Below are 13,380 nucleotides of genomic sequence, written 5' to 3' on the forward strand. Positions count from 1 at the left end.
TTACAGGATGCTGTAATGTAGAACAGCTGTAAACTATTGACACCAGGCCTGCGCCTCATCAAGATTAAATTATACTTTCAACACAAGCACCAACACTTTGGACAGGCCTAAAGGGTCACGTTATATATAAGTGAATGTATAATATTCTCTGCATCCACTTATAACATGACTCCTTTGTTTCCCCCTCTCTCTCTCTGGCTGCAGACTACCTGGCAAAGCATGGCCGTCTCAGTGAGCTAGAGGCCAGGAGAAAGTTCTGGCAGATCCTGTCGGCGGTGGAGTATTGTCACAACCGCAACATCGTCCACAGGGACCTGAAGGCTGAAAATCTGCTCCTGGACGGCCATATGAACATCAAGATAGCAGGTAATGTAACAGCGTGGTGCAGGAGAACCCATGAACTCATTTATGGATGAGATATTCAGGGTGGAATAATTTAGTTTTGATTCATTGCCTGCCATGATCTCAGTGCCGGCGTAGCTCAGAAATGTCTTAACTACCTGCCCAGGCCATTTGCACAGTGTTGAGAAGTGGTCAGAGGTTGCACGCGAGATATCTGTAAGCTGAACGATGCCAGTTCTGGAAATCTCTACAACTATCCAAAGTCTTGTGGAACCTTTTCCAAAGTTTTGATCAGGGGGGATCAACATCATTTCCCATTGTACCCCTCTATTTCGAGGAAGAGACATAGAAAGAGCACAAAAAGAGATTTTGAGACTAAGCTTGAGGTCTGTAGTACAAGCTTCCAAGTGTGATTACTAAGCAACTGGCATTTAGAGCTAGCTAGTGAGAATGTCACCCTACCTCTGTTTTCCAGAGTGGGTGAGGATGGGAGGGAGACGGAGGGAATACAGGTGGTTGGAAGGAAGAGTTTGGGTTTAATTGGAGGACTAGAGGAGGTGATAAATTGGACTGGCTTTTTCCGAGACAGTAGAAGATGAAGGGAGATTGATGAGGAGTGCTGCATAGCAGGGTGGCAGGGCTGCAGCTCTGACAACGATCTAAAAGGGTTGAGTTTTATCTTAGACTTTGTTCCAATCTGATACTAAAATCCATGTGAGCGAATCACATGCGGACTGCTAAAAATACAAATATAACAAATGTGTGCTACAGGGAAAAAGTCCTCAAAGGACTCTGTCATGGACTTTAGAAATTAAAATAAAGTCAAGGGGTTTATTTTCAGATAAAAGTGTCATCACAGGGAAAAATGACAAACGAGCATCCTGGTTAACCTACATACAAGTGACGGCCAGTGGTCATTGTCTTTGATTTGCTTGTTAAGGTTAAATTAAATGGGGGGAAAATGACACAGAAATGTACAATAACTGATGAAGAACCGAACGTTTCAACTGCATTAAAACTTGCATCATCCTGTTAAATGTTACTCAGAAGGGTCCAAGGTGATAAATTGGGGATGTTATTACAACAGCAGTAATTTCCCTAAATATGTCCGACTCACAGCCGATTGTCCTGCATGCAAATTAGGTCTGAAGCAGGAATACAATGAACAGAACATTACCTGTCTTGTGATTATAGAAATCATCAGCAGCAAGGTACATTCTGTGCTTCACTTATCCACAACATGCTCAGACATGTTTTGGTTAAAGGTTCATGAAGTTAAGATATGTACAGTACATCTACAGTCTCCACCTCAACGTTCTTTGTGCATCAGTAACATTGGTGTCATTTAAGATCAGCCATCCATTCAGCCTTTGTAATCTACATCTGATGTGGCATCCAATTATTATCTTCATCATTTATTGATCTGTTGTTTACTTCACATCCTACAGCTGCCCTCTGGAGTTCACTTGTAAACAAACTCACCAATTCAGTGTGTATATCATTGAGATCTATTGGATGTGATGAATGCATTCCCATACTCAAACCTGAAAATGTTGATAACTAAAAAGCGGTCTTCTTTTTTGCTTTTGCTTATGCGTCCTGCATATAGGAGCTCATTACTGCCATCTGTAGATCAGTGTTGTAGAGTGACACAGCTGGCAGGACTGTTTTTCGCATTACCCACGCATGTTGATACCACAAAAAACAGGAACCTGTACTTGTGATACAAATGGATTTTAAAAATAATTCACAGGTTATCTTTTAAATGCCATTTGGACAGGGTTACCCATGCAGACTTGTGGCCCATATACTAAGACTGCGTACTTACCACAGCAACCTAGGTTCATATCTGACCCGCAGACATTGCTGCATGTTGTCCTCTTTCTTTTAGTTAATAATTATAGACTTATTTCAATTAATCAGCTGAATATGTCCAGGCAGATTACTGATACCTCTGGGTTTTTCCCCTTCAGTTGAATGATGTCTCCCTGCTTTCTAAAGGCCACCTCTGGTCAGTCTGTATGAAGCTTAACCAGGCAGCAGTCAGTCAAAGAAAGGTCAGGCTCACGGTGGCTGAAAAGGAGAGAGAAAGAGGCAGCGGGGGGTGGCCTTCATGTTGTAATTCAAACATCTCCATTGCATTTGACAGATTGAAGGGGGATGGAAAGAAAGGATAAGAAATAACAAAAAACTAAAGTGTGTCACTGAATCAGAGAAGAAGACGAGGCAGCCTGTGTGTATAGATCATGAATATGGTCCATGTTTTAAGTGTGTGTTTAGTTTCTATGGTAAAAAAGAAAACACCTTTTCAAAAACAAAATCCATGAAGTTCTACATTCTCAAATCACCAGACTGTTAGAAGGCATTTATAGGTATCTTAACTATTATTCTTTGAGTCTGAAACCACAGAGTGCTGTCATTGTCATGTCATGCTTAATTATACGATGTGGAAGGTATAAACAATCTCAATATCAAACACACCTGTTGGAAAAACACCTTTTGTATATACATACACATAATTTATATTTATAGGAACAAGAACTATCACTAGGGTTGGACAGTTTAATTAAATGAAATTAAGAGGAAAGAGTTTTGTGGTTGATGTTGCAGTTTTGTGTGCAGGATATCTTCCTTTATTTACCCTTTTTTTTAGCACAACATTGATATGTCAAGTATTTAGTTTATAGAATTAACACTCCCATTGAGCTCTGCTGGAGTTTCTAATCATACAAGTATTTTTAAATAATACATATTTATTAAAAACACATCTACTCTGCTTTATCAGGAATGTGTTTATGTGCTTTGATGAATAGTTACATTTGATTGACATTAAATATTTTTTACATTGCAAAATCCTGATTGGTGATCAGAGGTACATGACATCAGCTTTTTCCTACTGAGCCCTACTCCATTCTAACCAGTTAGAAGAGCACAGAGATGGCCCCGGCCGTGGCGCAATTGGCTGGGGCACCTGCACCGTATGCCGGCGACCCGGGTTCGATTCCCGACCCGTGGTCCTTTCCGGATCCCACCCCGACTCTCTCTCCCACTTTCCTGTCACTCTCCACTGTCCTATCAGATTAAAGGCAAAAAGCCCCCCCCAAAGGAAAGGACAAAAAGAAGAGCACAGAGATAAACACACATACAGGAGTTTTGCATTGGTAAACTACAAAATCTTATTTTGCAGGAAAATGCTTGTTCCTTTTATACACCTTTGCTCATGCTGGGAAGCTGATTAACATATTAAATGTTGCCCTCTCCTAGCAAGTATTATGAGTAAATATCCTTTGATTTGAAGACCTCCCAGAAACAGCCTCTTTCGGCTCATGTGACAATGATGTGGCCTTGCTAAATTAAGAGCAAAAGAAGCAAGCAGAGAAGAGTCCTTCAGTCAGTACAATGATTCACTTCCTATTCTTCATGAATACTTTTGCTAACAATAGCCACCATAGACTAAGGGTCATACAAGACACCAAGTAAGGTATTTATGTGTTCCGGTATATTAAATGGAGCAATTTTCAGTTTTATTGGATATAAATATAACTCTTCATTTGTTAAAGTCACATATTCTTACTTAAATCAGTAAAATATCATTTTTGGAACCTAAATAATACTAGGAGAAAAAAACAAGAAAGTTGTAGGTGACAATAACTGTGAGAAAAGGGACGAAAAGCTTACAGAGTTCATGTGGTAACATTTGTGACTTTTAGATGTTGTCCTCTTAATGCTTATGCACCCGTCACTTCCACAAACAAGCGTTTAGCTTAGGGGTATTTCAGTGTGACATGTTTTAGCTAAAATATGCTAATCATTTTGTGTGCAACACTCACTCCACAACCCCACCCTTCCTGTTGAGCTCTGAGTGCTGATAGTCGCCTGCAGCGTGCTGGAGCGTTTGACGTCAACCAGTCTGCTCAGTATTCAGCTCCATGAAATGGGTCACAGCTTCTGACGATAAACCAACTGCACTGCTCCGTTCTGCTCTGCCTGCATCTCACATCTCACCTTCACAGCAGCATCAGACAGTAAACATACTTGTATTAAGACCCAATGTGTGGCTCTGATTTACCCTCCACTTTATGTCGGCCACACCTGCTGCTGACTGCACTGCAGTAATTACATGGATTGAATACATGCACTCACATACTCGGTGTCAATTTTCCTTTTCAGGTGGAGTTTGTGCCAATCTCTTAAACCTAATTCCTAGATGTTATTCCCAGGGAACTTCAATTTCCTGCACTTTCCTTTGTATTGCATAAACAGACTGGACTATTTTCAACCCAATTTATGTCAATGAGGGTAGTCTTACTAACAGAAACACATCACTGTGTAACCCAGTGCAATTTAACTGCAGATTCCAATATTCCTATAAAGTAGACTCAATGCCTCACTCAAACAGTTATAACAAAATAGGACCATTATAACCTTGACAAAAAGAGAATTCATGCATGACTTTGATATTATACAGCATTATCATTTAGCCTTACTTCTGTGGACTTCAGAAAAGTTCAACTGAGCATGTCTTTGTCAACTGAATATCTTTAAGTTATTGTCTGGATTGCTTTTGTTTGACATACTCAACAGGTGATTTAAAGACAACAACTTGTGCTCTTAAACTCTTTTTCTACCGTATCATTCACTAAGCAATATAAATCATCTACCCATTAATCGTTAATTAAAGCTGATAAGGAAGCTTCACTTAATCTGAGTTGTTGTCTGGTTGCTAGCTCTGATTCTAGATTGTTTATTGTAAAGCATCATGATGCAGAGGAGGACGAAGGAAAAGGATTTAGTTTCACATTCTGTCACACACTGCTTTGTGTGTGTGTGTGTGTGTGTGTGTGTGTGTGTGTGTGTGTGTGTGTGTGTGTGTGTGTGTGTGTGTGTGTGTGTGTGTGTGTGTGTGTGTGTGTGTGTGTGTGTGTGTGTGTGTGTGTGTGTGTGTGTGTGTGTGTGTGTGTGTGTGTGTGTGTGTGTGTGTGTGTGTGTGTGTGTGTGTGTGTGTGTGTGTGCCCCCATTATGTAAGCTAGATTTTTATCAGTGTTATTTATTTGTTTTGAAAATGCCTTTTTTTCTGTTTATATAACTGTTTCGCATTATGGAAAAAGGGAGGGAGTGGAGGGGTAAGTGACCCTGATTGTCCGATCCTGCAGCTCTCAGGTCCCATGACAACATCAACTTGAAATGTCACACGTTGAAAAGATTCCATTTACAAAGATTAATCAATTATCATAGTGATTTAAGAAATGTCTGATGCACTAAAAAATAATCTTAGCACCAGAAGTAACCCGTAGCAAGACTTATAAAAGTAACGGAGAACATGCCATGTTCACTGGAGAAGGTTTGAGAGATCAGGGAGGGGGGAGGAGAGGCAGGAAGAATGATACAAACTCGGGGGGGGTTGAGTATTTGCAGGCACGCAAGTTTGCTGTGTGGGATTTGCCAGATATTACTGCAGTTTTTAGTTGGATTTTAATAAAAAGCATACGTAACTTTGTGTATTTATGCAAATGTAAGTTAGACTTCTGGTTCTTCTGAAGAATCCAATCTGAGTTTTAAGTGATTCAAAACAACCAATCAGAGCGAAGCATTGATGACCTCATTCCTGGTTCCTGGGGAGGTTACCTCATACAAAGACCTCAACGTACAAATATGTGGATAACATATTACCTTATGCAAAAACCTGCTGACCCCAATGAGACACTTATTCTATAAACTCTGAGTCATGAGACCTAACCGGCCTTTGATCTGGATTTCTTCTTTGTACTGTTTGACTTTTACTGAACATCAATACTAGCAGATCCAATGGACATATTCACCATGTCCCGGACCTCTTCCCTTTTACTTTCATAAGTAATTACAGGACGCCTTTTTTACTGCACCTAAATGTTTGAAATGAATGTGTATCTTTCCTCACAACATAACCTAACAACCCACTACTGTTTTTTTCTTTTGTAGATTTTGGATTTGGGAACTTCTTCCAGCCCGGGGAGCCTCTGGCCACATGGTGCGGCAGCCCGCCTTATGCTGCTCCAGAGGTCTTTGAAGGCCAACAGTATGAGGGTCCACAGCTGGACATCTGGGTCAGTAAAGTGATTACATAAGTAGACAAAATGTACCCCTTCTTCCCTTTCTTTTTTTAAATGTACTAAAACAATAAAACATACTTTGAACTCACCTGTCAATAGTGTCAATCTCTTTCCTTGTTTGCAAGTTATTGTTTACCTTGCCATGTGAAATTACCTGATTTTTACTTATTATTACTATTATTACTTTTTTAATTACACTATACATACTATAATTATAGTGTTTGATATAAATATCTAACAATGGAAACAAAGTATTGATAATTGAGTCAGAAGCTTTGGGTTCTGTTATATGGTATTGATTCCCGTACCACAGTTGGCAACCTATGCTGTATATTGCAACCATTTACCAAACGTGTGTGTTTCTGTGATATGAAGATATAATATGTATATCTATGAATACAAACAATAATCTTAAAACCTTATTTACATCCAGGCACCCTCTGATTGATTTAACTTCTGACCTCACCTTGTTTTCTGTTTGCATCTCTTCATGTTCACAGAGTATGGGGGTGGTGCTTTATGTGCTGGTGTGTGGTGCATTGCCCTTCGATGGGCCCACTCTGCCTGTACTTCGACAGAGAGTCCTAGAAGGAAGGTTTCGCATCCCCTACTTCATGACTGAAGGTAAAAAAGCTCCTCTTGGATATTAAACATACAATAAGATGAGAGACTTATCCTTATCCTACATTTTCCGTCGTTAGATGTGACATGCAAAAGTCAAGCTAAGGTAAAAAGGCTTGACATTCCTGTGAGAGACACTTCCAGTCAGAAGGATAGATTCCGCCTTCCTATTTGAGTCACCATACTGTTGATTGGTCTCCGCAACCAGGGGGTCATTTCATCAATGAGAGAGCATCACGCTCATCTGAAGGGGATACGGTACAACACATTGTCCTCTGTAATGTGTATACGTGCTTCAGTGTGCATGGAGGCTGCTGAGTGAGTCAGGTTGGCTAACTGTCACAAAGCAGCCCTGCTGTTAACGGTTGTGCTAGCTAGCTGGCAGCAGATTAACTCCAGAGCTGGAGCTGTTTATGTAACCTGGGGAAGGGCCAGTGAAGCCATCCAGCAGGTCGCCTGTCTGTCTCTCTGTCTCTCTGTTTGTATGTCTGTCTGACTCACGTTCTCTATCTGTGAAGCATCTTCCTCTGACTGTGGCCCATCTTTTTACTCTGGGTCCCATCTGCAAGTCTGTAGCACTTTCTCCACAGGGGTTGTGGTGAGAGAGTCGAACAGATTTGTTCAGGACCTTGAAACAATTAGGACTTAAAGGGGAATGTAGGAGTATAATCTCATGGCCAGACTGACACTCAAACCCACCTCCCCACCCCCAGCCCAGCCCCTTTTCTCTGAAGCAAGAGAACAGAGTGTGCTTATTTCTTTATCCAGAAACAGTCCATCGCATCTCCTGTTGCTGCTCTCACAGGCCAACACTGCGGTACACAGCACAGCCCAGTAGCGCACATTCAACTCGCACTACGAAATCTCAGCACTGTGGATGTTGTGTTCTACTCACATCTCACTGACTTCACAGCCTTTCTCAGGAACACAGTTATATAGTGCATAAAGTAGCATAGAGTCAAGTTATCCAGACTCTCTTGGTCTACAAAATGTATATTGTGGGGAAAAAAGGCCATCGCAAAGTCTGTAGGGCTATGGTTGATGTGCTCAAACACCTATATTTAATTGATTTTTTGACCTTAATAAATGAAAAAATAAATAAAAAAGCTTTCTGTTGTCAACAAACTGATCGGCCAATTTATTCAGCTCTAATGCAACCCTAATTACATTAGAAATTATGCTTGCTGCTTCCGTTGCTGCCTGTGGCATTTTTTTTGTTTTGTTTTCTGTTCAGTGCAGAAGTAAAAGTAGTGAAATCAAATATGTTTTAAATGTAACTGAAATCAAGTGATGTTTGAAATATTTGAATTGCATTGGGTTATACTCAATGAACTAGATAAGATAAACTCAACCACAGTACTTACTCCCTGCCCGTCAAAGTCTTGCAACAGAGTGCTGTTCTCCTTCATTGGGGGACTTTTTTGCAACTCTACACCACTGGGACATTGCAAGTGTTAACAGGGATGGTTCTGTGGTTAAGTCATTGTGGTGTAATGTACTGGCTATGAACAGTGTGTCAATCAATCAGACAACTAGACGGTTACAAAGTGCTGGCCCTTTTACATAGTCCAGCCTTCCCTGGTGGTACGTAGCTGTAAAGAATGTGCTTAGCTTCAACTGTTGCTATAAACATGGCTGTAGCAACAAAAAGTGTATTGAAGTGGACTGTATATGAAGCATATTGTAACTTTAGCAGCTGACCAAGTGGAAAAGATGCTACAGCATGCGGCTAAAGTGGGATGAAGGGCAGACTGGTTATGTATAACGGGGAAAAAATTGATTTGGCTGAACCACCAGGCACGAGGTAGAAAAAATGTGATTCAAGCAGACATCAGTAGATCAGCAGGGCAACTGGGAAGAATGTGAAGCAGGGAGTTTCTGTTGGCAGCCGAGACATGGGCTTATGAACTGCTCTGCCTACTAACTCTGTGAAAGAAGACCGGATATCTGTGGACATTGCTAGAGCAGGAGAATGAAGGAAGAATGTTGCTACAATGTGTAAACATTTACTTCAACTCTTTGTAAACTCGGAGTTGAATAACACCATAAATGAATGACTTGTCAAGTGACGTTTATTTTCTGTGCCTCTCAAGTGTCCAAATAAATATATTATAAATTGTTGTTCCAAAAGAGAACAACTTTAGTCACTTTTACACTTTTTGTTGCTTTGTTTACTGGTTGTTTACGTCAAGTGGCTAGATTTTCCCTGTCACTCTGCACTGCATTCAAACAGCGGATCACTCTGATAATGCTGTCGCGCCACAGCGTCGTTTTAGAAGCATAACACACACACACTCCCATTCCATCCCAGTTTAACGCTGTTAGCTATGTCAGCACTGTTGCTTTCGGCCCAGTCCCCTCCATGATTGTTTGTGACGTCAGGGGTGAGAGATGTGTTCAGGCAATCCTTGTCGAAACATTGAATGTCTTATACAGCTTTTGAAAGTGAACCGTAATGCATGTATTTGCCCTGTGATTTGGATCCAGTCCAAATGTAATCAGTTCTGACTTGGCCCCTTCCATTCCCTTATGTGCTAGTAGATTTTACATACCTTGCTGGAAAACAGACAAACAAATTGAATGGAGAACCTCCTTGACTGAGATAATAAAGAACATATTGAAGATCAAAGAAATAATGACCATCTGCAGGGCCCATGTGGTAAGGACACAATGGTTGGTCGTTAGCACTGTAGCAGCAGGGTATAAAGCAAAGATGCGTGTGGTAGGCAGGAATGCAGTGCAGGCAGTAGGGGGGCAGGCAGTCCAAAGCAGCACAGCCAGGAGAACTGTAATCCCATTAAGAACCCAGCTGTGTCTGACGTCAAACTCATCTAGCCTCTAACTAGAGGTGAGGAACTCTCATTAGGAGGGGAGGAAATAAGAAAAAAAAGAGTGCAGACACACTGCTCATACATGGTTGCAGGAAAACCAAAAACACAACTCAGCTGATTTTAAGCTCTTTAAAGTTATTTCTCCCCCTCCTCATCTGTGCTTCTTTGATAAGGACATGACCCTTTGTGGCATGATTTGCATCATCATAGCTTATACATAAATTGCTTATCCAACATAAACAACCTCTATGATTGTCTCTCCCTCTCCTCGCAGACTGTGAGCATCTGATCCGCAGGATGTTGGTTCTTGACCCATCGAAGCGTCTGTCTGTGGCCCAGATCAAGGAGCACAAGTGGATGGCTCTGTACGCTCCTGTGCAGAGGCCTGTCCTGTACCAGCAGCCCCTGTCTGATGGGGGCGAGGCGGCTGTGGGAGAGTACAGCGAACAGGTCCTTCGGCTGATGCACAGCCTTGGCATCGACCAACACAAGACTGTAGAGGTAAGGACTTAGTCGGCATTATTTATTCAACAGGGGAGTGAAGAGGTCAGGTTTAAAGGTCAAACTGTAACGTAGATAACAGTGTATGTGTTGGCGTGGAGGCGATCCTCTATTATCTTTCCATGCTTTATATCTCATAAAACACAATACTGTAGCGACCCTGCAGAGCTGACGGGAGAGACTCAAAAGGGGGGGCGGGATTTATGGGTGGAGGATGTTGCCCTAGTTAGCTGGACAGGGCGGGTAGAAAGATGGGGTGGGAATTAAGAGAGTAGAATAAGAGTGTAGAGCTGCGGAGATTGAGGAAAGCGAAGAAGAAGAGACAAAGACAATTTGGGAGAAGAACGTGCGCCGCCTAGATAGTCTAGCCTGTTTTGTTGTTTTGATCAGTCTTCCAACCCCGGGGTTAAGTCTGTGGCGAGGGTAATAAAACCCGGTTCTCTGGTTCAACTGAATCCTCCGTGTCCTCCTCATTCAACTAGCAAGCTAGCCGTGCAGCGAAGCTGCCAATGCTACATTGGTTTCAGAAGTGGGATTTCCCCAACCTCCAGTCCCCGCACTACAGCTGGCTAACTTTGCTAACACCCCTAGCATCGCTAACATCGCTAGCCACTGCCGGAGGAACGAGATGGCTGAACACATCGAGAAGTCGGACTTGTATGCCCTATACACCCCCCCAGAATCACTGTTGAGAAAGCCAACTGACGACGGGCAGGTCGTAAGGAGAAAGGTGGAAAAAGCAACTTACTCACCGCTCGCTACACTGCTGACGGACCTCCCAGAGGAAATTTTAAAAAGTCTGGTTAAGTTTGCTGCAGCTACCGGATCGCTAACTGGGAGAGCAGATGTGAACAAAGACACGTGCGGACCTCGCCATGGCCAGTCAGTTGGCGATGACGTCATCCCTCTGGTGGATGCCACAGGTAAATTGAGTGACCAACCAAAATCTATCCCCGAGTTGGAGAAAGACATTACAGCAAGAATAGAGAACGGCTTTATGCAGAGAATGAGCATTGCAATGGAGCGTGCTTTGGGAAATGTTCTCAATAACTCAAGAAGTGACATTAAATCCATGATGGGAAGTGAAGCACAAGATGTTGGGGCTAAACCCCATGAGTCCAATTACAATGTTAATTCTAACCAAGCTACTGACAATGCCAGGGTGAGCTCCAAGACTGCTAACGTTCAGGATGCTAATATCCCTGTTGATGTCCCATGTCCAAAAACGACCCCCCACCCAAGAAAGGGCTCAGAGCAAATACCTACACCGCAGATGGACTCTGCCAAGTTAGCTCCCTGACTGCGGCCACGGCTCCCACTGAGGCTCCCTCTGCTATCAATACCCAACCCAGCGATGTGGTAGCTGCTCTGACCACCGCCTTCACTACGGCCTTGATGAATGTGCACGGACCGTCCCCTTTCCCAAGAGAAGGCCAGCTAAAGGTCGGACACTATGATGGACTCACTTCATGGGAAACATACTTGGCCCAGTTGGACCTCCTAGCGACTGCGAATGGCTGGTCCCCTGCACAGAGAGCAGTCAAGTTAATCTCCGCCCTGGAGGGTGAAGCTAGGAAAGTACTGCTTGATGTGACTGCAGCTGATCTTGAGAACCCAGTAGCTATTTCCAGAGCACTGGAGAGACGTTTTGAAAACACTGCCCCCACAGTTGTGATGCGGCAGAGGTTTAATGAACGGATGCAGGGCCCTGGAGAGAAGCAAGGAGTTCTTGAAGCGGAGCTGCGCTACCTGGCCCAAAGAGGATTCCCCGATTTCGATGATGCAACCCGCTTGGTGCTGACCAAGGAGGCATTCATTTGTGGCCTTCAAACCATCCCATTACGGCAGCAAGTCCGGCTCGCAGACCCACAGACCCTGGAAGCGGCTCTAGAGAAAGCACTGGCGGTGGAAGACATCCTCCTGGAGGGTTTTGAAAATGGCTCCACACAGACATTGACACGCCCTAAGACTCAAGCATATAAACCTCCCAGACCAAACCCTCCTCTACTGGGCCCAGAGAGCCCACCATTGCCCCCAGAGGATCGACAGAGTCAAGCCTGCTATAGATGCCACCAAAAAAGCCAAACATGGTGCTTTTGTCCAGCCCCTGTCACTGCTCCGGAGGTTTCAGCGCCGGGAAACGGGCGGGGCTCGGTGTAGATGGGAGTCAACCGAGCCAACCCTTGCTCCCCAGAGACTGTGACACTCAGCCGGTGATTAAAACACTTCACCTCCCCTCTGCTCACACCCTTTGTTCCCTTGACAAATTCCCCACAGACTGCTGCAGAATACCTGTACTGGTTAATGGTCAAGGGACCCATGCCCTGCTGGACTCAGGCTCCACTGCAACTGTTCTACACCCGGATCTCCTGCCAGCCGGAACTCAACCCCAAGCCACCGAGGTCCCTCTCATTACTGTCATCGGGGGAGAGGCTCCCATGCTGGGGAGGTGTGAAGCCCACATCCAAGTGGGAGCATATTCAGTGTGGCAACCGGTCTGGGTTGCAGAACTCTGAGAGAACTGTTTGATTGGGATTGAAGACTTTCTGTTGAGGGCAAGAGCAGCATTGGGTTTTAACGCGCAAGCTATTACCTTTCCAGACGGGGAGTCTATCCCCTTCCTCAGGGACCAAAACTTCAGAAAAACTACTGAGGGCGCCGGGGACGTTGTCGTGCAGGAAGAACCACCAGGTTCGCTGGGCTCCCCTCAGTGGGAGCCCCCTTTTGCAGAGAGTCCTATTCCCCCACCGGATGACAACTACCCACCATCAGACTCGGTGGTACGTGTCCAGCCACTGGTACCAGCAGTTGTACAGACCGCAACTGTTACCCCCGGGGCTGACATGGAAGCCGCAGCGAATTCAACTGTCAATGACCTTTGGGAGAAGAATTGGGAGGGCCTGACCTCGGATCAACAGGATAAGCTCTGGGACCTTTTATACAAGTATCGACACAGTTTCTCCACCCACCCCAACGATGTGGGCTGCACACACTT

At 43.8% G+C, this 13,380-nt stretch overlaps 1 protein-coding gene across 2 annotated transcripts in view; it reads left to right on the forward strand.

Annotated features, from left to right (window-relative positions):
* Positions 1-13,380, forward strand: part of sik2b (salt-inducible kinase 2b) — a 45,674-nt gene that overhangs the window by 15,501 nt on the left and 16,793 nt on the right. For both annotated transcript variants that reach the window (XM_063906405.1, XM_063906406.1), the window contains exons 4-7: positions 205-366; positions 6,302-6,426; positions 6,933-7,056; positions 10,159-10,385. In XM_063906405.1, coding sequence (XP_063762475.1) covers positions 205-366; positions 6,302-6,426; positions 6,933-7,056; positions 10,159-10,385 — 638 coding nt within the window. The remainder of the gene's footprint in view (positions 1-204; positions 367-6,301; positions 6,427-6,932; positions 7,057-10,158; positions 10,386-13,380) is intronic.

Source organism: Eleginops maclovinus, chromosome 18 (genome assembly GCF_036324505.1).
Source record: "Eleginops maclovinus isolate JMC-PN-2008 ecotype Puerto Natales chromosome 18, JC_Emac_rtc_rv5, whole genome shotgun sequence".
NCBI lineage: Eukaryota > Metazoa > Chordata > Actinopteri > Perciformes > Eleginopidae > Eleginops > Eleginops maclovinus.